Here is a 25035-nt window from a genome sequence, read left to right as displayed (position 1 = left end):
AACACTTGATAGAAGGAGACCCTATGGAGTGGGAGTTTGGAAATTTATGAGGAAAGGATTGGATGATTTTTTTCCCTGTTGTGACATTTCAACTGGGAAATAGGGCCAATGTTTACCTCTAGCATGATGTGTAGTGTGAGAATAGTAATCTTAGAGTTGTCTTTCCTTCCATCTATAGCTTGGTTTGTCATAAAAATGCCCTTAGTAGTCATCATCTCCAAATCATTGATTAGGGGATTTTTTAGAATATTCCTTTTACTAGGAATGTAGCAGATTGGGAACCTCATGCACTTCCTGACTTTTACAGAACTCTATAAATTCCGTTACCAAAACATTCCCAATGAATCATAATGCCCGTCTTTCTACAAGAAGCTCTCATCAAAGGGAACAAATTACAACAACCCCCCTTGGATTCACATTTGGAGGACAGCAGCCCCTTTGAAGGTTGGTTTTTTTTTTTTTTTTATCACACATGGAAATATTTTAACCCTTGACAATCTGCAGAAAAGAGGGCTTACAGTCACAAATAGGTGTTTTCTTTGTATGGCTGGTGTAGAATTAGTCAACCACATTCTTCTCCATTGCCCCTAGACGAGGAACTTGTGGAATTTGGTTCTATCCTGGACTAGATAGTAGTGGTTATGGCAAATTCAGTTTGAGGGAGATTTGGGCTTAGAAAGGCATCAGAGCCATCAAGGAGAAGTGAAAGGTTTGAACCTCATCTCTCTCGCCATCTTTTGGTGTTCTTGGAAAGAAAGAAATAAGGGACTTCAAGGATACAACTACTCTGCTTTAGATTTGCAAAGACTAGTGGATTGCTGTTGTTTCCACTTGGCTTAGTCAGCAAATTGTTAATAATCATAATGTAATCCTTGATGTTTGCGACACTTTGCAGAGTGGTTGATGTTTTGTACCACTGGATAGCATCCCCTTGATGCCTTGCTAATAAAAATTCATCTTTATTGATAAAAACATGTTACTATCAAAAATAAAAAAATGACAAATGAAAATAATATTATTTTGTCATAATAATAGACTAATATGATATTGAAAATTTATTTTTAATAGAGGATATCTTATCCTCTTGTAATTTTTATTTTCATAAACTTGTTTTACTATCTTTTATATATATATATATGTATAAATTTTTTATTGAAATTTTGAGATCATATTGCTCCCTACTATTTTGGTTAATTGGATTATTAATTTAGTGTTGAATCTTCTTTTATTTATGATGATCGGTGAGAACTTTAAGATATGAATTTAATTTGGAATATATATTATTAGTTCGTTTTTGTACTGAAAATATGATCATTCTTCATTGCTCATACACAAGTCAAGGGCAGTGATCTTTTGAAATACTTGCCAGGATTCTCATGTTGAACCAAACAATGACATGGTCCTGTTTACCTTTTTTTATCACTTCGTCCTTTTGGGATTTAATTTTCATGGATCTCTTAATGATAGGGTGTTGGAAGAGGTGTTGGAAGATCACTTCTTTATTGTGCTTGTTGGAGGGTAGTTGTCCTTTCATCAGGAGTTACCATTTTATCTAGTTAATTGTTCTTTATAAGTTAAAACTCTCTGTTGCAGAGTATGAGTCCTTTGAAGGAACTGATCTTCAGATGTATGTTGTTTGTTCATTGACAGTTCAAAATCTGTTTCTCATGTGTTCTTTCATTGCTCCTTTTCTTGAGAGTTTGGAACAAACAACTTGGATTGTATGAAGAGAGTGGGTTTGTCCAGAGTAGGTCGAAGATTTGCTGTTTCATGGGGCATTTGATTGGAGTGGAGTGCTCGTAATTCTTGGGGAAGAATTATGTCAGCATCTATGCTGGATAAATTATTAGGTAGACTGGGTCTACATTGCTTCCATGGACTAACCCAATAAAATGGTGACAACTCATGGGTTTTTTTGATTTGTTTTGAAAAGAAAGTAAGTTATGATTTACCCATTGATCTAGTGTATGAGTTGTCACTGTTTTATTGGATTAGTCTACAGATGATATAGTAGACCAGGGTCTACCTAATAATTTCTCTTATGCTGGGGGATAGGATTCAGTTTATATTGTGGGCTTCTGCAGCTGGCTGTTTCAGAGGACTGTCTTTCCCAGATTTGCAGCACATTTGGACAGTATTGTTTTTTATGTTTTTTTTTTCTTCTTTTGTTCTTTCTAAGGAGGATTTCTTATGTTCCTTTTTGTACCTTCCTTTTTCAATAAAATTTATACTTTTTCTATTAATTTTTTTTTTTAAAGTTGCCATCGAGGAAGATTACATACCATCATGTTGGTAGATGTGAAAAATACCACTAATGGGAGTCTTACCTTGGTTCATATCTTGTTGCTTGAAGCTCGGTGTAGAGATCTTGATAGTTGGGAAGGGGGCGGGGGGTGGGATGGGGATTATGGAAATGATATAATTGCTTACCCCATTAATGCTCTGATTGCTTTCATAATTTGTCACTATTGACACAACACAATAATTTACCAAAAAAACACATAAGAAATATATATTAATTATTAGCATATCCTTGATACAACTAATTGTTTTCAAGATTTGCTGTGTTGTGGTACACATATTTTATCTCACATGAATTCCATTCCATATGCGCGCTTCCTAGGAAGGAAGTAATTGTAAAATGTGCTTCTATTATGTGTTCATTTCTACTTGTTGCAGGCACCGGGTGCTGCAGAGGCATCTATCAGGAAATTACCTCCCTCAGCCATTGGTGATCCTAGTAACTTGGATGCCATGGGTCTATTGGCTGCAAATAAGGGCAGGCCCATGCAAGGTATTGTTGAGCAGGTTCGTGATGGAAGTACTGTTCGTGTCTATTTGCTTCCAGAGTTCCAGTTTGTTCAAGTATTTGTTGCTGGAATCCAGGTACTGAATTTAAATGTCATCAACATTTCATTCCCGAGTCTCGGATTTTGTCTGCAAAATGTTGTAGTGTTCTATCTTAAAATTAGGCTCCATCAATGGGAAGAAGGGCTCCATCAGAAACTGTTGTTGAAACATTAGTGGTCTCGGACGAACAAAATGGAGAAGTTTCTGCTGAATCCCGATCCCCATTAACATCAGCACAAAGGCTTGCAGTTTCAACGTCATCACCTGCTGAAGTTGCTGCTGATCCATTTGGAAGGGAAGCCAAATATTTTACAGAGACTCGTGTTTTGAACAGAGATGTGAGTTCATCTTTCTTACTTGCTAGTTTTGTACATTATATGTCTTTTATGTGTTTTAATTTATATGATGGAACTTACAGGTCCGTATTGTTCTGGAGGGTGTTGACAAATTCAGCAATTTGATAGGATCAGTGTATTATCCTGATGGAGAATTGGCGAAGGACCTGGCATTGGAACTTGTAGAAAATGTATGTGCTTTAACATTGTAGTGCAGATTCTATGAACCTTATGTTATTCTGCCATGCACGATATTTAATTTCCTCCTGTCTGTTTTACTCGATTGTTTTCGTTTTAATGCCTGGTCAATACCTTCATTTATTGTTACATCCAACCAATGTCTTAAATTTCGATTTTGACTCAAATTTCAAAGCCCAAAAGTACTGAAATTTTGACGAAATTTTCAATTTCAATTTCAATTTTGATTTCGATTTGAAAAAATAACGGGAATCAGTAGTAAAACATGTAATTCTTTGTGAAACTTTGGATATGGTTGACAAACATAAAAATGTTAGTATTAGGACTAATATATTACAAGTTAAGTACATCCATGTTGTGTTTGAGGTGGAAAAGTTGTAATGTGTAACAAACGAATTTGTAAGATAATTTGCATTAAATATATTTAGTTAATACAAATAAAATTCATAAATTATTCGAATATTATTTATTATACAAATAATGGTAATTTAGACATGAATGGTTAAATAAAATGTTGTTAAAGTTTATTTTTTCATATAATTTCAAAAGCACTTGTAATAATATTTTGTTTCGATAAAAATAAATAAAATAAATTAAGATAGAAATTTCACTTCACTACTAAATCTCTCATTTGAATTTCGAGACAATGTCATTGCATAGTCAAAATTTCGACAAGTTTCTCCAAAATTTCAAAATTTTGATAAATTTTGGATGATTCGTTGAGATTTTGATGGAAATTATTGAAGATCGAAATCGACTGCCATTTCGATTTCAAGGGTGTTGGAAACCGAAAATTTCGACTAAGATTTCAACAATTTCGTGGAAATTTAAGACCATGCATCTAACAAACATCCTGTTATGCACTGACACCGCTGATGGAACTATGTTTTCTATTTTAATTTCCAGTGTTGCACTGCTGTACATTGATTCATTGAGTTATCGTCTATTTTTTTATTTTATTGCCTGAACCATGCCTTCTAGCTCTCCTTTCGCTTCTTTAACTTCTCTATATTTAATTAACATACTGGTTACATTATTCTCCCAAATGCACAAGCTTTATTCTGAAACCCTCTGTCTGTCTTTCATATTCATAAAGGGTTTGGCAAAGTTCGTTGAATGGAGTGCTAACATGATGGAAGATGATGCCAAGCGGCGGCTGAAGTCTGCTGAACTTCAGGCAAAGAAGAACCGATTGAGGATTTGGACAAATTATGTACCACCATTGACAAATTCAAAGGCAATTCATGACCAGAATTTCACCGGAAAGGTTATACGCTTGTTCCAGCATCCAAGTGATATAAACCTTATCTTTGGTCCTCCTTTAATTTTTTCATGAATTATCATGGCCTATCCAGGTTGTTGAAGTTGTAAGCGGAGACTGCATCATTGTGGCTGATGATTCTGTCCCATATGGTAGTCCACTGGCAGAGAGACGAGTTAATCTTTCAAGTATCAGGTGTCCCAAAATGGGCAATCCTCGTCGTGATGAAAAACCTGCTCCCTATGCTCGTGAAGCAAAAGAGTTTCTACGAACACGCCTTATAGGTCGACAGGTGAATGTTTCAATGGAATATTCTAGGAAGGTCAGCATGACAGATGGATCTACAGCTGTAACTGCAACTGCAGACTCGAGGGTAATGGATTTTGGATCAGTCTTCCTTGTGGGTGATGATACCTCAACTGTTTCAAATGCTGCAGGCAGCCAGCCAGCTGGGGTGAATGTTGGTGAGCTGGTGGTTGCACGTGGATTTGGCACCGTTATTAGACATCGGGATTTTGAGGAAAGATCAAACTACTATGATGCTCTCCTCGCTGCAGAGTCCCGCGCTATTTCTGGGAAGAAGGGGATCCATTCTGCCAGGGATCCTCCTGTAATGCACATCACAGATCTGCTTACAGTAAGAAACACAACCGTTATACTGAATCTTAATGAAATCATCAACAGATTATTAATGGTTTCTTCTGCTGAAATATCACTTTCAGGCATCAGCAAAGAAAGCTAAAGATTTTTTGCCATTTCTGCAAAGGAGTCGGAGGATGCCTGCCATTGTGGAGTATGTCCTCAGCGGTCACCGGTTTAAGCTGTTAATTCCTAAGGAAACATGCAGCATTGCTTTCTCATTCTCAGGTGTCAGATGTCCTGGTCGTGATGAGCCTTTTTCAGATGAAGCAATTGCACTGATGAGGCGAAAGATAATGCAGAGAGATGTTGAGGTACTGCAGTTCCTTTATTTATGGTCCAGTACTTGGATAGTTTTACCTGCTTTGTTGTTGAACTCATGCTTTCCTGCATAGATTGAAGTGGAAACTGTTGATAGAACTGGAACTTTTTTGGGGTCTTTATGGGAGTCGAAGACCAATATGGCAGTAACAGTCCTTGAATCTGGCCTGGCAAAGTTTCAGAGTACCTTTGGCAGTGACAGAATCCCAGATGCTCATCTTCTCTTGCAGGCTGAGCAATCTGCCAAAAGACAGAAGTTGAAAGTAAGCAGAGTAGAATATATATAGCATATTTTGTGTTCCCACCTTTTTCTTTTTCTTTTTTGTTATGCTAATAGATGTCTGCCTTCAGATTTGGGAAAATTATATTGAAGGAGAGGAAGTTACCAATGGTTCAGTTGCAGAAGGCAAGCAGAAAGAAGTGCTGAAGGTGCCTGCAATATGATTGTGTTATGCCATTTCGAAGTGCTGAAGGTGCTTGTGTTTGATCGAATAAAATGATTGCTGATTTTTTTTTTTTTTTGTTTCAGGTAATTGTTACAGAAGTCTTGGGTGGCGGAAGATTTTACATCCAAACTGTGGGAGATCAGAAAGTGGCTTCCATTCAGCAGCAGCTTGCTTCTCTGAACATTCATGAAGCTCCTGTGGTTGGTTCTTTTAACCCTAAGAAAGGCGACATTGTCTTAGCTCAGTTTAGTGTCGATAAATCATGGAACCGAGCAATGGTAAGAGTGCATCTGGATGCTTCTGGTTCAATTTATAACTACCAAATTGTTCTTTTTAACCTCTATCCAAGTTTGATGCATTGAGGCACTCATCAAGTTGATTTCTTTCATTTTCCTTGGTTGATATCTTGTCAAAAACATTTTAGTTTTGTAGGATGGAGAGGGGGAGGATATGGAAAACTGAAGCAGGGACCTATATATGAGATAACACTCTTAGAGCAGCACAACTGAAATTCAATTCCTATTCACAATACAGTAAAAAATACTCTAAATTATTGTCGTACATTGTGGCACTAAAATACCTTTGAAAACAGAAACTCTGAAAATAAATAACATTGCGTTATTTTCCAAAGGTGACCTAATCCCAAATTCTTTGAATTTGAACTGTTGGGGCTGGGGTACTGCACCATTTTCCACTGATTGGGGAACACTCAGCCCTGAGTTTTAAAGTGCTGGAGAAGAACCATTAAGTGCAAGAGATTGCTGCATGATTCAATTTGAAGAAAACCCAACTCTTTTGGCCCTAAGATTTTATTCAAACCATTTTTTTTTTTAATCTAGTGTTTCTTCATGTGCTTCAACTTGTACCCAACCATCTGTACTGCCTGCCCACTCCAGTTGATCCAAACAATAGAGTAAAAACTCTTCCTCCTCGCTCTGTTGGAGTTAAATCCCTTCCTGCCTCCCCTTGCCCAAAGCTTTAAAAAACCAGTGAAGAAAAAACTGCAGCAAAATGGTGAAAATTCTGGAAATGTTTGTGTAGGTTAATCTTTTTCTGATAGAGTGCCAGGCATGGAGAATGGCGTAGAGGAGATAACTGTGATTGTTTTTATATCCTATCAAAAGAGTGGCGCTAGAGGTGTCACCCCAATTTTCTTTGAACCAAGAGAGTTAGGAGACCACACTTATAATGGGGAAATTAAATTTGATGTCCCTAATTTTAATGGAGATTCTCCTTTTTTTTTTTTTTTTCATTTTCTTTGCCTAGGGTGGGTCTTTTCAATGTATGCTCTAGTATTGAATAATTTGAACTATGCATGGTCAGTATTTTTTTTTTTTTGGATAGAAGACAATTTTATTGAAACAAAGAAGCATGGTACACACTGGAGGACAAGGAATCCTCCCTGGGCAAAAGATGCAAAAACTATAATGCACAAAAGAACAAGGAACAGTACAAGTATCAATTACAAGAGTGCTGCCCTCCAATCTCTCATGAAGTTGGACAGTGGTAAACCACAAAAAAATCTGTGAGTGCACCCAAAGGGAAGCAAGGAAAGTCGCTCTACCCCATAGTAACTGTGAGCAAGTAGCGCAATCTTTAAAAATCCATACTGCTCACTCAGTCCAGTTGATCCAAACCAGTGTTTTAAAAGGCGTTATTGAGGGCGCGCCTCGGGGCAATTTGGGCCTACAACGCACTAAGGTGCAGGTAGAAATGCGTAAATCCCTAAAGGCGTACGCCTCAGGGGAGAAGGCGTACACCTCTCATGTAAATGATTGCCTTTTACACCTCAAATCTCAAGGTGTACACATTGAAGCTTCTTCCCTTCTGCTCTCTCAATGAAGCCTTGGCGAAGCCTCCAGCGAGTCTTCTCCTCGACGATAGCCTCTACTCTCTCTCCGACGATTCCCCCAGCACCTCGTCTCTCTCTCCAACGACTCGACGGCTGCTATCAACGATTCATCCAAGCTTCTCGTCTCTCTCCGACGAGTCGACGTTCCCTTTCAAACTCTGATCTGCCTCTGACAACTCGTTCTGACATATTTTTTCCTTCAATGAACCCTTCGGAGCTGTCGTCTCTCTGCAGCGACCCTCTGCAGTCTCTCACCTCTCTCTGCGACCCTCTAACCCTCTCGTACTCTCTGCTGCAGCTGGCTTTTAGAATTAGAATCTGGGGACATTTTTAATTTGGCTCTCTTATAACTCATGCTTATTTTTTTAATATATTTTATTTATGTTTGTTAGTTAAAACTTAAAATTGGCCTATATGATATTTAAAAATTATGTTTTTATATTTTTCTCTATTATTTTAAAAATTTTCACATTTTTTTATTATATATAAATTAATTTTATTTATTAATTATTTTAAAAAATATAGTCCCAAAATGCTTACGCCTCAACGCCTTAAGGCTTACGCCTCGCCTCGTGGAGGGTAAAATGCCTCGCCTTTGCCTTTTAAAACACTGATCCAAACAATAAAGGGAAAAAATCTTCTTCCTTGCTCTATTGAATCTAAATCCCTTCCTGCCTCCCCTTCCTCTTCCCCAAAGCTTTAAAAAACCAGTGAAGAAAACACTGCAGCAAAATGGTGAAAATTCTGGAAATGTTTGTGGAGGTTAATCTTTTTCTGATAGAGTGCAAGGCATGGAGAATGGTGTAGATGATATAACTGTGTGTTGAAAAATTCTCATCCTTTGTGTTTGGCAAAACCTGATTGATTTTATATTCTATAAAAAAAATGGCACTACAGGTGTCACCCTAACTTTTTTTTGAACCAAGAGGAGAGTTAGGAGACCATGCTTATAATAGGGGAATTAAATTTGATGTCCCTAATTTTATTGGAGATGCTCCATTTTATTTATTTATTTATTTGCATTTTCTCTGCTTAGGGTGGGTGTTTTCAATGTATGTTCTAGTATTGAATAATTTAAACTATGCATGGTCCGTTTTTTTTTTTGGATAGAAGACAATTTTATTAAAAGAAAGAAGCATGGTACACAATGGAGGACAAGGAGTCCTCCCTGGGTAAAAGATGCAAAAAGCTATAATATGCAGAAGAGCAAGAAGAAACAGTACAAGTATCAATGACAAGAGCGCTGCCCTCCAATCTCTCATAAAGTTGGACAGCGGTAAACCTTGAAAAATCTGAGAGCAAACCCGAAGGGAAGCAAGGAAAGTCGCTCTACCCCATAGTATCTGTGAGCAAATTGCACGATCTTTAAAAATCCACACTGCTCGCCCAGTCCAGTTGATCCAAGCAATTTAGGAAGAAAACTTCTTCCTCGCTCTATTGGATCTAAATCCCTTCCTGCCTCTCCTTCCTCAAAGCTTTAGAAAACCAGTGAAGAAAAAACTGCAGCACAATGTAAAAATTCTGGAAATGTTTGTGGAGGTTAATCTTTTTCTGATAGAGTGCAAGGCATGGAGAATGGCATAGAATATATAAGTGTGTATTGAATAAATTATCATCCTTCGCATTTGGAAAAACCTGATTGATTTTATATCCTCTATCAAAAGAGTGGCACTAAAGGTGTCACCTCAATTTTATTTGAACAAAGAAGAGAGTTAGGAGATCATACTTATAATAGGGGAATTAAATTTGATGTCCCTAATATTAATAGAGATGCTCCATTTTTATTTTTATTTTTTGCATTTTTTTTTTTGCTTAGGGTGGGTATTTTCAATGTATGTTCTAGTATTGAATAATTTGAACTATGCATGATCAGTATTTTTTTTGGATAGAGGACAATTTTATTAAAACAAAGAAGCATAGTACATAACGGAGTACAAAAGAACAAGAAAAAACAGTACAAATATCAATTAAAGAGCGCTGCCTTCCAATCTCTTATGGGGTTGGACAGCAGTAAACCCTGAAAAAATCTGAGAGAGCGCTCCCGAAGGGAAGCAAGGAAAGTCGTTGTACCCCATAGTGATTGTGAGCAAGTTAGGAGATTTTTACAATTCTATCTTCCCTCTCAATTGACAGGGTCCAAAGGATGGTGAAGACAGCTGCAAACCAAAGAACTCTTTCATTTCTACTCTCCCCAAAACCCCTAAAATTAACCAATAACAAATCTCCCACCTTTTCTCAAAGCCACCCACTCTTCCTGCGCAAGTGAAAAATGGGCATTCTAATGTTTTGATTCTACTTTGCAATCCACAAAAATATGGGCATTTGTTTCATTGCTTGCATAAATGACAACACATGAAGCAAATATCTGGACTGAGAGCTTTATGTGGCCTTCTCCTCTATAGCAAATCCTATGTACAGTCCTTTCCAATATCACAGTCTAGACGAAAACCTAAATTTTCCTAGGTACCTTAGCCCTCCAAATCAGGATAGTGATAGAGGTGGGCAAGAAAAACCTAACCAAAAAAATGGTTAACCATTTTTTCTATTTGGTTTTGGTTCGAATTTTTTATTTTTTTTATTTTTGGTTTCGATTTGGTTTTGGCTTGGTCCATTCAATAACCACAATTAATCGAATCGAACCGATATACTATGAATATATAATAATATATAAAATTTTAATAATTTAAATTAAAAAAAAATTATATTGATTAAGCCATGCCCAAATTTTTATTTTGAGTATTTTAAATTTATATGTCGATTATTATGAAAGAACAATATTATTTGTAGTGATTTTAAAATTTTAAATTATGCATTACAGTTCAGGTTGGTTAACCAATGGATATTAGTCCAAAAATCTTTTAATCGAATTTCGGTTAACTATTTTAAATGGTTTGGTTTCAGTTTACATTTTTTGGCGAACTAAAACTTTGGTTCGGTTAATCCAACCATGCCCACCTCTAGATAGTGAGCTCTTCAACCTCTCTTTCATTGAGATTCTAAAAGAAATGGAAATCCCATAAATACTCCCTTCAGAAGAAAAGAAGGAACTGATGGGAGTGTTATGTAGCAATGGATATGAGGGAGTTTCAATTACAACTAGGACTCCTCAACGCATGCATCCTCCTAAAAGTGAACTTTTTTTTCCATTACCCACTTTGAACTAGACAAGAGGAAAGAATAGACAAACTACTTGGGATGCAAATTTCTAGGGACACACATGAGAGGTAATGCCACTGCCTCATCTTTGACTTGTTCCATTTGGTCCCATACTTGCTCTTAATCACCTTATGCCATAGAGAATCAACTTCCAAAGGGAACCTCCAAATACATTTTCCTATAAGGAAGATGTTTTTGGATTGCACATTCCCTATGCCTAGACCCATAGAATTGGATCGGCCCAACTAACTAGATGATCTCTCCTGCACTCCTCGGAATCCGACCAAAGGGAATCACACATCGACCTCTAGCAATTTGGCTACTTTTGAGGGAATCCTAAAAAGGGGGAGATAATAAATAAGAATGTTAGGCAGAGAGGCATTAATCAGAGGGGATCGACCCCCAAGAGGGAAATAAGCCTCTTCAAACCCTCCAATCTTTTAGCCACCTTATTAAGCACAAGATCCTAGAAGGCTTTAGAGTTTGGGTTTCCTCCTAGAGGGAGACTGAGATAGGATAAGGGCCACTCAAGGTAGTCTCAACCCGTTAGCGATGTGAAATTCTAAAGGACCCATTTCCCTATATTGATGCCTGCTATCCCACTCTTGGACATGTTAAGTTTTAAGTTCAAGATTTGCTAACAAATTTTAGCAAAAAAAAAAAAAAAGATTTTTTTTTTTTGGAAATTTGCAAAATTGTTGTAGAGAAGGAGCAAGGTGTTGACGGGGCCGTCAACCACTCCAGTCCTCCCCACATGCAAACCTCAATGGATCCCCTACTCTTGAGTGTGTAGAAGCATCCTACTAAGGGTGCTAACAGCTAGGGTGAAGTTGAATGGGGAGAGTGGACCCCCTTGTCTAAGACGAGAGAGCATTTGGTTTGCAACATCTTTCAACATTTCCTGGAAGGTGATGCCCATGACATCTCATTCCCGCGCCTATTTAAGCATGGGAATTTGATGTGGCAGGGATGTTCACATTCTTGGGAATTAAAAAATTTTCATGAAATATGGGCATCCTATCACACTCTATTACTATAATCTAAAATATAAAATAAAAGTAAAAATTTTAAATGTATAAATATTAAAATTTTTAGTTAAAAAATATTTTTAAAATGTTAATTAAATATAATATATTATTCACAAATGTATATTAAAAATGTAAATGTTTATGTTAATTTACATTTTAATTGAAATTTGTGATTTATTAAATAAAGTAATATTAATATTATTTCTTATAAAAATATAATATAATAGTTAATGTTTAGACATATATTGCCCTCAATTATTTCTATTAATCAGTTATTTAGTGTTAATTGTTTTAAATTTATTTATTTTTGAATATTTTAGGATGCATATTTAATTATGTATTTTTAGCAGGTTTTTAGGTTGAAAAATATAATTGTTCTTCATATATTAGTTGCATACATGTCAAGGGTATAATGGCCATCTTCTAAAAATACATGCTAGGATTCCCATGTTGAATCAAAATTTAAATGGGAATCTTATGTTCATTCTTGGGAATCTTACAATGCTAGCCAAACAAAAATATTCCCATGAGACAAGCACCCTTTTTGTTGTTCCAAAGGAATATTTATGATGCTACAAACTAAACGACTCCTAAAGGCCCTAAACCACTCTATAGGTTGATCATTTGGACTAGTATTGACAACACCCATTGCAATGGAATTCATGAAAAAAAAATTTAGGATATGAACTTCCAACACTTCCCAATTATCCTAAAAGAATGGAATCAAGAAGTCGTTGGGTTTGGGAATCTTATCTCTGCACATGCCAAATATGATTTTCTAATATCTTCAACCTCAAAAGGTCTTTCCTGCCATCAAACATATTTCTCTTGGATGGGACTCCAATCCAAGACTTCCACCATCAATCTATTTGGATTCTCCTCAAGAGGTAGAATTCTATAGAAATTTGTAATCTCAAGTGCAATATGAGATTGACCCCCCACCACTTGGCCAAAGTCTAAGATCAAATCCTTGATGTATCCTTCCTCCTCCCCCCACTTGCCACCATATTTAAATAATTAGAATTATAGTCCCCCTCCACTCATTTTGCCCTCAAATTTTGATGCCAACACATGTCCTCTCTTAATAAAAGGAAACTCATTACTGAGATTGGCCTCCTACTAGTATCCTCCTCCTTGAGAAAGCCACTCTTCTAACCTATCCAATCCAACAGTTTTAGAGAGGATACTATTTTTTACATTTGTGACATTTCCAGTAGTCTTTTTATTCCAATCTTTCAATTTAGATTTCAGGAATTTTAGCTTCTTCATGAATTTAATGCTCCCCCACCCATCCACTTGACACTTGCTCCACCAACATCTGACTCTCTCCCTAAAGGATGGATGAGTTAGCCACATGTTCTCAAAATGGAAATGTGTGGGCCCTAATTCATAGGGTTAAACTCCAAAAGGAAGGAGAGGGCAATGGTTTAAAGTGGGTCTAGGGAGAATTTGTTGAAAGAGATGAGGAAGCTCATGTCCCACTCATTTGTAAATAGAATGTAAGCTCCTGGTGAAACTACCGTTTCAATAGGATATCTCTACGCCTACAATACCAGATAAAGAAGTTAGACTTTATCATACTTGTGGAGGTCCTAGGGTTCCCTAGGATCTCTCTAAAGCTACGAGACACATTAAAGTTTTCCATTAAACAATCACTAAGGGTTACGAAAACTAAAAACATCTACAAGCTCTTCAAGGAAAGTCGCTCCCAATCTTGTATGTCTACTGTCCCTAAAACTCCTAATCATAAAGGAATCAACTTCCGTCAACTTATTTTCCTAGACAATATATAAGGGGTGGCCTTCGACAAGCTCCTCAATTACTCTCCTTTTGCCTTGACTACCTAGACCTCTAACATTCCAAGGAAGGATCTTCAATTTACACAAAAGAGGGGCTTGAATAACTTACCACCCTTGTCGTATTTAACCAATGAAGCCAACCTTCCCAACTCTCTCCAAAGTTTCTCGGCCTTTTTACTATCCCCTGAATCCCCTTTCCTTAACTTGATTTTCTCATCTCTAGAGTTAACTAGGGCTAAATCTAGCACTTCTTTTAGTTCATGGGCTTCCAGGTTATCTTCTCATTTTCTAATAGTTCTAAAGACAAGAAAGGACTCTCCTCCAAATGGCTCCCTATGACATAGAGGTGTGTATCCAAGATCTTTTGAGATTTCAACGGAATAAGTGGGTTACAATCATCAATGACATGCCTAACTTGCATATCTTATCGAGGCTTGTATCCTAGGTTGAAGGGTGGATAAATTGGGAATAATTTTGGTGCAGAAGGAGATTCCAAGTTTTTGACAAAGATGGTTAGTGTTGTTTTTACAAATTAAGAATCCATGGTATAGGGAAAACTTTGCACACAACAAGAACAACAATAATAAGCCTTAAGTCCCACTAGGTGCGGTCGACCACATGAATCCTTTTCTGTCACTTCACTTAATTAAGGGCATTTAACTTTGCCAGCTTAAGGGCTATTAAGTCTTTCCTCACTACCTTATTTTGGGTTATTTTAGTTCTACTTTACCCCTTTTAATACTAGAAATAATAACTCACTCCTTCTAACAGGTGCATTGCTTGGCTTGCATTTCAAATGCCTCGCATTTCGACAACGTTTACTTTTTGTACATGTTGCTACTAGCCCAACATTTTGAATCCCTAAAGCATGGCTGGCCTTATAGCTATCTTATAACTTTCCTTTTAATATTAAGGGTAGAATCACACAACACCCCTAATGCGCTCCCTGATTTTACCCATCCTGCTTTAAGTCTATGTATCATATCATCTTCAATTTCTACTTTTGCTTGCATAATAGATCCAAGGTAGCGAAATCTACTACTCCTTTCGTTATCGAAATTACATTTTATATATTCTGTCGTATTTCTGCTTATCCTAAAACCTTTAAGACTCTAAGGTGGTTCTCCTAAGTCCTAACTTAAAATTGCACTCCACTCCTAATTTCATCAATCAAAACAATATCTTCTGCAATCAACATGCACTAAGGGATCTCATTTTGGATATACCTAGTGAGTTCATCAATCATTAAAGCAAATAGATAAGGGCTCGTAATAGAACCTTGATGTAATCTTATTGATTGGAAATTCTTTGTACGCCCCTCCTACAATCCTAACGTTAGTCATTATTCCATGGTACATATCCTTAATGATCTTTGTATATGTTTTATACTCCCTCCTTTCTAAATCCCACTAAAGAACTTCCCTAGGTACTCTATCATAGACTTTCTCTAGGTCAATAAAAACTGCATATAAGTCCCTTTTTCTTGCCTCTTTATACTTTTCAAGGTTTTTTGTATTCCTTCAACTTTGCCATATTTTATGCCAGTTTCTTTTTGTCTTAACGGCTTTGGACACCATGATCCCACCCAACTTTCTTTGTTGCCCAAGTATCTTCCTTTGGACTCATGTAAAGTAGTTAGCCATTCTATTCTATAATGTGTTCGCGTGTACCTTATCCCCTGTTATCCAATCACTCTCTTTGATCGCTTTATCTTTGACTTTTATTATATTTTCTCACTTCAAGTTGTACCATCAAGTCCTTTTGCATTGAGTTATGTTGCTCTTTCTCTTCAATTTTTCAGTATATACATCTAATACTAAGACTGTGTTGTGTAGTCAAACTTTCACCTAAGATAATTTTATAATCCTAATATGATAGACGATCCCCCTTCATGGTTAAGTGTTCTTCTCTTTTTATGAAGTAGGTATTCAATATAACCAAATAGGAGGACACGACAAAATCTAAAATCTTCTCACCGAACTCATTTTTATCTTCATACCGATGGCTTCCATGTATCCTCTTATAACCTACATTGTTCTTTCCAATGTGTCCATCCAAATAAGCTCCTATGAATGCCTTTTTGACCATCGTATCCCTTATAAAATACTTTCAATATCTTCTCAAATTTGTCTTTCAGCTTTTTTACTAAGACTAGTTGGGGAACATATGCACTAGAGACATTTATCATCTCTTGGCTTAGAGCTATCTTTAGTATTTTACATTCTTAGCTCTCCTAATAAATTTCTTCGTTTGTAAAAAAAAACAAGTGATGGTATTTTACATTCTTATCTCTCCTAATAAATTTCCTTTTTTGTCAAAAAAAAGAAAAAGAAAAAAGAGCTTTCTTAATTTTTGTGATCATATCCTCTATTCTTTTAACATCTACTAAATTATCTTTTAGGTATGATTCTCCCCACATTTTTATGTTTTCTTTTTCTAGTGTACCAAAGTTTAAATCTTAATTTTTCAATTTCTCTAGTTTCATTTCCTATACATTTCATCTCTTGAAGGTTAATTAAGTTATTTTTTCTGCTGATTATAGTATCCACTATCTCCATGCTTTTACTCATGTCTTTGTATTCCAAGCTGCTAATCTAATCCTAGTTTCCTGTCTTCTTAGCCCTCTCTTGTCTAGAATGACATGATCTTGTCTACCCCTATCCATTTTTTGATGCACTTGGGTGGTGTAAGTACAATGTGTTGCTTGTAGGGGACACCTGAGTGAATATTTGGTCAAGAGAGCATTTTTTACACAAGGAGGAGGAGGAGGAGGAGAAAGAGTATTATAAGTAATAAAAGAAACAATCCCTTTTTACTTGCATTTTTTTGCTTTCATCATACACACACACATTGGGAGGCTGGATTAAATGAGAAAAGAAAATAAGAACTATTCAAATGGATGAGGTGCACCTTAAAACAGCATTGCACTTGGTGTGCAAGTGCCTTGCCGCTCCTTGGTGAGGTTTCCTTCCCTCAGGTCATTGTGTCTGTACTCCTTGTGCCTAGTCACACCCATCGACCATAGATTGCCCTCCTAATGTTTTTGTAGACTAGGTTTAGCGTGTGGAAAATTATTTCTAATACTAGGGTTTGGAATTATATCTGGCTGTCCCAAATTTAAAGTTAACTTGAATTTGGTGGATTGAAAAACAAGAACTATTTTGGAAGGGTCATTATGGAGAAATTAGGTCATGGGATTGCTTATTCACACGCATGAACCACAAGTGGCCCTCCTAATGAGTTTGTAGACTGGGTATAGCATTTGGAAAATTATTTCTAATGGTATGACATGACTAGGGTTTGGAGGTTATATTTGGCTGACCCAAATTGAAGGTAACTTGAATTTAGTGGATTAAGAAACATGAACTATTTTGGAAGGGCCATTATGGAGAAAGTAGGTCAGGGGATGAGATATAGGATCATGGTTGTTTATTATAGTTGGGGATGTAGGTCAAGTTGCAACTTGGTTTGGAAAACTACAAGCGGTGTTGTGCAAAACAAACAAGTTGATTGATTGAGAATAGTTGTTTAGTTTGCTGCTCATTCTAAGATTCAAGAGGATCCCGATTAACCTCCAAGGTCTAGGCAACAGTTAGGTTTGAAGTGCCTAGGATTTTTTATTTTTTAGCACAGTGCCTCAACTAACCCATGGCAGTTATAGAGAAAATTCAGGCAGTTGATCTTATGACTAAAATTCGAAGTGACATGAAGGTGAATGACTAATGCTTGCTTACCTATAGGATTGTTGGTTTCATTAAAATGGTGTTATGTGACATTCACTCAAGTCACATCCATTTGGTGCAGCCATAGTGGTTTCATATAAGGGTTCACATTAGCTAGCATCAATCCAACTGTGTGTGTGTGTGTGTGTGTTTGTGCATGTGCAAGCGCCATAGTCATCCTCAGATCACACTTCTTTCCCTTTTCTTCAACTCAAATTAAAATTGCTACACCTCCATTCCTAAGATCTCGTAAGGGCTAACATTTGTTTCCTTGTGAAGCACAGCTATCAAAAAGTGTAGATTGGGGATCTGACACCTTGATAGGGATATAGCGATCCTAAAAAGATTTTGTAGTCTTTATTTGTGTTTAGATTCTGCAGAATTGCCACTAACCCTTCATTCACCCTATGTGCGGTTATAATCGTTAGATCACCTAATAACTATCAATTGATTGATCTCTAGCTGAACCTAGGTTCATGGAATTGGTAGTGACGGTCCGCATAATCAAAGTTACATACAGGAGTATAATTATACCAGGAGAAGTTATACACACATCACATGAATGATACAATGATAACTTCCTGAATTTCAAACGTAGATCAAGTATAAAAATAGATTCTTACTTTTTTGAATTTAGGTTACCTCCCATTAAATATTGATAGGGCTTTCCTCACCTCTAGAAATCCTAGAAGACGTACTACATCAAGCAAACATAAGAATAATAATATAATCCAAAAAGTGATGATGTTCCTAATTCTCAAAATCTTAAATTTCCTAAAGCAAGTTAAAGAAAGAGATTAAGGAAGCTAAAAATTCAATTTTTTTTTTTACAGAGGAAACATTTTTTCAAATTAGTAACCCTAACCTACAACTACGTAGAGAAGAAAACCTAAAACCCTAAGAACAACTTAGAACCAGAGTAAAATTTTTTTATTAAAATACCCTCCCCACTTCCCCCAACTTTGTATTATTTTTGGGAGGCAATAAATACAAAGTTAATTTCAATAATAAAGATTAATATAATACTCTAATTTCCTAATATATTTTTAGATATTTTTTTTTTTCTGAAAATTTTGAGTAATCCCTGTAATAATAAGCATCATCATCATCATTGTAACATCTTTTGATTTTTTTAATATTTTTCATTTTTTGGGATTTAGCTCAATAATAATAATGATTATGATATTGATGAAGATGATGACGATGATGATAATTAAAAAGAAACCAAATATTTTTAAATATTATTTGTTATGTTTATTTTTTCTGATTAAAAAAATGAAATAATGAATAAACGAATAGCCGAAAAGTAAAAAAACATCGCACGTGTGCACGGAGGGTCACCCCACATGTCATCTTCTTCGCCATCTTGGGCCTAGAGTTTCAGCAAGAGACCTGCTGCAGGCAGCATCGCTGCATGATCTGGGTTGACCTCCGTTGGCGACCATCAGTGAACACCCATCACCAGCCGCCCTCTTTTCGCTTACTTTTGTACTTTATCAGTGCATCTGTCCTCAATGACCTCCTAGCCATTGTTGGGACCTTCTGGGCTCCAAGCAGCGACTGGAGGTTCCCTATGGGGTTTGGCCAGGCCTATCTCCCGTTAGCTTGCATGGATGTTTTCCTTCACCCTCTGTGTTCATGCAAGATTGCAAGTATGACCATGGTTCCTGTCCACAAGCTTGCTTTATCACCAACTGGGTGCTATTGAGACTCTGCTCCCCTCCTCTTTATCTTCTCTAGACTGCAGTCTCTTTGCCTGCTGCCACTCAAGATTTTCTTATCCATTACATCCATTAACATGAACCTCACTCTAGAACAAAATTCTAGGTGATTCCCATGCATCTGTATACACACGAAGCTTTGGAATGATCAATCAATCCTCCAATTGTGCTCATTAATTTGAACAAAGCTTCAACATCTTCTCCTTAAAGAATTTGTCAAACAGAAATACAAGAACAAGAAAGGAGAGGGAAAAAAGATAATGCATGGCCTAGAAACGTGATCTTGAACAACCCATGACAACTCAACATTCTAGTCCATACCAAACCCAAGACAAACATGCAACATATAACTGCAATTACACAAGAACAACTAAAGCATCATAAAACATACCTTACAATAGAGTTTAGGAATATACTTCTCAAAAATCCCTAAGAACAGCCAAGATTTCTCCCTCAATATGTCATGCCTTAGTGTCACGGGCCGACTATTTTCACACCTTTGTGAAAGGGTCATGCATTGCTAGTTAAAGCACTCTTGCTTAACTAACCGGCCTATTAGTTACCAACATTCATCCATGGAACACTTTCATTAGCATTCAATCAAATGGCAGCGGAAACAGTAAGCAATCATGAAAGCAGTGGCAAGCAAGCAGTAAACATTGAATCTACGCAATTCATTAACAACACCTCCATTGACATTGTATGCGTAGCAAGGGAGGCAAGTAGGCTAAACATGTTGACAATAGCTAGTGAGTTTTACAATGATTGATGACACTCACCCTCCCCTAAAGAGGATTTTATGTAATTATCATCCTGGTATTAGGAAACATCAAAGTGACCGAAGAGTCATACTGTCTTATTTGGCATACAAAGAGCAGATAACCCTACACTAGTATTTATATGATGGAAACCCATCCCAAGCACATGAGACAAACGGTCACAGGCAAGCATAATGCCTGAGCAAGCTTAGCTCGTGACATTCCCCCACTTATGTGGTCAACGTCCTCATAGACTTTGGTGGTAGGTACACTTCAACTTTGTCCACGAATGGTTGCATATCTTCCGTAGAAATCTAGCTAATTTCTTTATCACCATGACCTTTCCACTTCACTAGGAACTTCTGCCGCTTCTTCCTTGAGGTTATGAACTCTCTGTCTACAAGGATCTCTTCAACTTCACGTCTGTCAAGTTGCACTATCTTCAACTCTGCTCTGTTTAACTGACTTCTGCTCAGATCATTGATGTTGGTGTTGAACGGCTTGAGGCAACTGACATGAAACACATGGTGCACTTTCATCCAGTTGAAGTGCTGCAGTCTTCCCCCTTGATCTGTCCACTTCTTCATCTTCTTAGACGCTTTCTCTATATAGGCTCGGGCAAACTTTGCATTTTGTCTCCATTCTCTAGTGAAGATGTACGCCCTGTGACTTTTTCCTCTGTACAACTCGCCCATTGTGTGAGGTAACAACGGCTGCTGGCCTGTAACAAGCTCAAAAGGGCTCTTTTTGGTTGTTGAGCTCCTTTGGGCATTGACACAGAACGGAGCCACATCAAGTGGTTGCACCCCATTCTTCTGGTTGTCGTTGGAAAAATGGCGCAAGTACCCTTTCAGTAGCTCTTTAAATCTCTCCGTTTGTCCGTTTGTCTGTCGGTGAGAACTCGAAGAGATGTCAAGATGTGACTTGAATATCTTGAAAAATTCTATCAAGAGGTTGTCAGTGAACATTAAGTCTCGGTCACAAACAATAACTTGGGCAACACCCTAATGTTTCACTACATTCACAAGGAACAATTGTGTTGTCTCCTTTACCAAATAGTACTTTGGTGCAGCCATGAACGTACCATACTTCCTCCGCTCCCCCTTGTCTTGTTGGCAAGTGAGACAAATATGGGTATAATCTACCACATTATCACACATGTGCAGCCAATAATACCTCTGCTCCAATAGTCCTGTCATTAGAGTCATTCTTCGCGAATAACCTTTAACGAACTTACTGTAATAGCTGGCAAGGCCAAGAAAGGAACGCAACTCCCACTCTTGGGGCATCATCCTCTTCCTCCTCGCTTTCCATCACTTGTCCCGAAGTGGAAGATTGTAAGGCATTGAGTAATTCCTTGTGTTGACACTTCATTTTGTGAGGACCTCCACACAAGTAGCACGGGATTTTACTCTTCCCCCTTCCATTGGGTGTGTTGAATCCTCTAGATGACGAAGCTTCCTTTGAGGTTGATTCTTTATATTCGGCTCCCCCACTTTTGGGTTTGCCTTTCTTGAAAGACTATTCACAGTTTCCCTCGACACGAAACCCTTTGGACGAAGCTGGATTATCGACAGCGTAGTCAATCAAGCGTTCTGCAGTAGACAAGTCTTGAACTCTTTGCCTATGAAATTCAGTTCTTGCCCATGGTTTCGTCTCCTCTAGAAAATAGAACAACTTGTCCTTCTCCTACATGTCCCAGATATCCAACATTAAAGAAAAAAATTGTTTCAAATATTCCTTGATTGACCCAGTATGCGGTCTCTCAGCTTTTTCCTTGCATTATACTCAACATTCTCAGGAAAGAATTGGGCCTTGAGCTCTCTCTTCAAGTATGCCCAACTATCCACTACACATCGTCCAGTTTCAATTTCGTTTTACTTGGTACGCCACCACAGTTTGGTGTCACCAACCAAGTACATGGTCGCAGTATCTACCTTCACCTGTTTTGAGACCATCCTCACAACACTAAAGTATTGCTCCACATCAGACAAGAAGTTCTCAAACTCCTTGGGATCACAGGCACCCCTATACGTCTTGTGTTCTAGTACTTTGGTCTTGCTAACTCCCGGAATGTTGGAGTTCTCCATAGCAAGAACCATTAGATTCATCTTTGCATCCAGATCAACCATCCGAGCCTGCAAAGTTTCCATTGTATGGCGAAAGTCCTCTGACATGTCGCTATTAAACTTGCTTGATGTTTTTGTGATCCCATCACTTCATCAACAAGTTCCCTCATTTGGGCTACCTCTGCGGCCACAGTGTTGGTTGTTACTTCAGCCTATGCTTCCAGCACGCTAATCCTATTAGCATTGTTTGGTGCCATGGTTACTTACCAAAGCTTTCCAAATCCCACAACGAAGGTAACTGAATTCTCGTAGTAGCTGAACCGTTGCTCTAATACCAAGTGTCACGGCCGACTATTTTCACACCTTTGTGAGAGGGCCGTGCGGCGCTAGTTAAAGCACTCTTGCTTAACTAGCCGGTCTATTGTTTACCAACATTCATCCATGAAACACTTTCATTAGCATTCAATCAAATGACAGTAGAAACAGTAAGCACTCATGAAAGCAGTGGCTAGCAAGCAGTATACATTGAATCTACGCAATTCATTAACAACACCTCCATTGTCAGCGTGTTTGGCCTACTTGCCTCCCTCGCTAGATGCACATTGTCAACGGAGGTGTTGTTAATGAATTGCGTAGATTCAATGTTTATTGCTTGCTTGCCACTGGTTTCATGAATGTTTACTGTTTCCATTGCTATTTGATTGGATGCTAATGAAAGTGTTTCGTGGATGAATGTTGGTAAACGATAGGTTGGCTAGTTAAGCAAGAGTGCTTTAGCTAGCGTCGCACGGCCCTTTCACAAAGGTGTGAAAATAGTCAACCCGTGACACCTAGCATGATTTTACTGCTTGCTTGCCACTGGTTTCATGAATGCTTACTGTTCCCATTGCTATTTGATTGAATGCTAATGAAAGTGTTTCGTGGATGAATGTAAACGATAGGTTGGCTAGTTAAGCAAAAGTGCTTTAGCTAGTGTCGCACGACCCTTTCACAAAGGTGTGAAAATAGTCAACCCGTGACACCTAGCATGATTTTAAATAACGGCTGTTACATAACGGAACTTCAAGGGTCCAATATTGATATGGACTGCTATAGTGGTGAAAAAAAAAAAAAAAAATGATGGCCGTAATGGCCATTACCCTTCCGTAAGCGGTGAAAAAAAAAAAAAAAATGATGGCCGTAATGGCCATTACCCTTCCGTAACGGGCCATAACGGCCATTTGGATTTCGTTACACCATCATCCCCTGTCGACAGCCCTATATACTGAAAAATACATCATTTGTTCCTGATTTTTCTGAATTTTGCTGCAATTCTCTCTCTCCCAAAGGTCATCTGGCTTAGATGCAGTGATCTATGGCTGCCAAAACAGAAATTTTTGCTTGAAGTCGCCATACGAAGGTGATCTACTGCATCCACTTCCCTATGAAATTTTATGCATTTGGGTAGAAATTTGTTGCTGTTTGGAAGTGATTTGGGTAGATATGAGTATAGAATCACGCATATGCAATGTTTATAACTATTTCCACTTACTACTTAGTACTTAGTTACTTAACTTCTTAATTGCTAATTTTATACGCTTATAGATTAACTAATTAATTTGCTTAATGGGCCTAAATTGCTATATTTAGTTATTGATATTTTGAATATTAGAATTTAAAAATTAAAATTCCTAGAAAATACAAAAGAATATGTAACTATTAATTATTTTAATACAATGAAACTATTATCTATTTAGTCTTAAATTGCATAATGGGCCTAAATTGCCTAACCCCTAATGTCCCAATTTTTTATGCTTGCTTTTTTATTGACTTATTGTTATTTTGACTAGTAAAATTTTAAAATTAAATTTCTAGAAAATGATAAAATTATATGGAGCTATAATTTAACTATTTCATATAATGATACTAATGAATTTATTGTGTATGTATAATTGTATATTGACTCATTTTATGTCTCTAATTAATTTTCCTTTTCAATAACATTTCCAAATTTTTTAATCATTAAAGTAGTGGGAAGCATAAAAAAATGACTTTTCCTATAAACAATGCATGAAAATTAGTATAAAAATCATGTTGCATATTAAAAAGTGTTTGTTTGTTGAATAAAAGTGGTCAAAATTCATTAAAAATCATGTTTTAAAAGATTCCATGCCTATTCTTCAATTTTGACATGGTTGTGCATGCATGAAAATAATTCACGGCCACCACGACTGCTTCCTGTTATGTAACGTCCGCATCTCCCACGTCATGCAGCACCTGTGACCGTTACGCAATTTAAGACCATGCCAACTCCTCCTAGTGCTTGTTGTGTTTGCCAAGCTTTTCTTTAGGGGTTGTCTTCTTCCCCTTTCTTGCTTTGAATGTGTGCTCCCACCTTGGGAACCTCCTAAACCTTCTCCCTAGCTCCTCTATAAAGAGCTAAGGTCAGGGTTTTTTGAGCCACAAAGCTTAGGCTTTCGCAAAGTGCATTTAAAATGATGTTTTTTTTTAACTAATTTGCTAGAAGAATGAATCTAGACTTAGTTCTTGCCCACATTCAATATAAATAAACCAAATTAGTTGGTTTTGGGCTTTATAGACTCATGACAACATGCTAATTCCCAAGGATTTAGAAATTGAGGCCCCGATTAAGCCCGGACAAAAATGGGTACCAACAACAACAACAATTCCCATGGTCCTCAAACTTAACTTGACAAAGTTATATTATGTTCTTTCCAACTGAGGAGAGTTAATACAAGAAGCCCGTAGCATGAAGGGATATTATCCTCTTTGGAGGCCCAACTGCAAAGAATAGGATCAAGGGGCTTGTGAAATCATGGACCCATTAGATTCAAGTTTAATTAGTTAAAGGGATATTTTGGATTCTTTTAGTGGGGTTTA

At 37.2% G+C, this 25035-nt stretch overlaps 1 protein-coding gene across 2 annotated transcripts in view; it reads left to right on the top strand.

Annotated features, from left to right (window-relative positions):
• LOC131159440 (ribonuclease TUDOR 1-like) overlaps positions 1-25035 on the top strand; it is a 42297-nt gene that overhangs the window by 12621 nt on the left and 4641 nt on the right. For both annotated transcript variants that reach the window (XM_058114352.1, XM_058114350.1), the window contains exons 6-14: positions 2680-2886; positions 2973-3188; positions 3269-3376; positions 4480-4650; positions 4739-5281; positions 5367-5597; positions 5679-5867; positions 5956-6033; positions 6134-6328. In XM_058114352.1, coding sequence (XP_057970335.1) covers positions 2680-2886; positions 2973-3188; positions 3269-3376; positions 4480-4650; positions 4739-5281; positions 5367-5597; positions 5679-5867; positions 5956-6033; positions 6134-6328 — 1938 coding nt within the window. The remainder of the gene's footprint in view (positions 1-2679; positions 2887-2972; positions 3189-3268; positions 3377-4479; positions 4651-4738; positions 5282-5366; positions 5598-5678; positions 5868-5955; positions 6034-6133; positions 6329-25035) is intronic.

This window comes from Malania oleifera, chromosome 7 (assembly GCF_029873635.1).
Source record: "Malania oleifera isolate guangnan ecotype guangnan chromosome 7, ASM2987363v1, whole genome shotgun sequence".
Taxonomy (NCBI): Eukaryota; Viridiplantae; Streptophyta; class Magnoliopsida; order Santalales; family Ximeniaceae; genus Malania; species Malania oleifera.
This window is presented reverse-complemented; position numbering and strand designations above follow the sequence as displayed.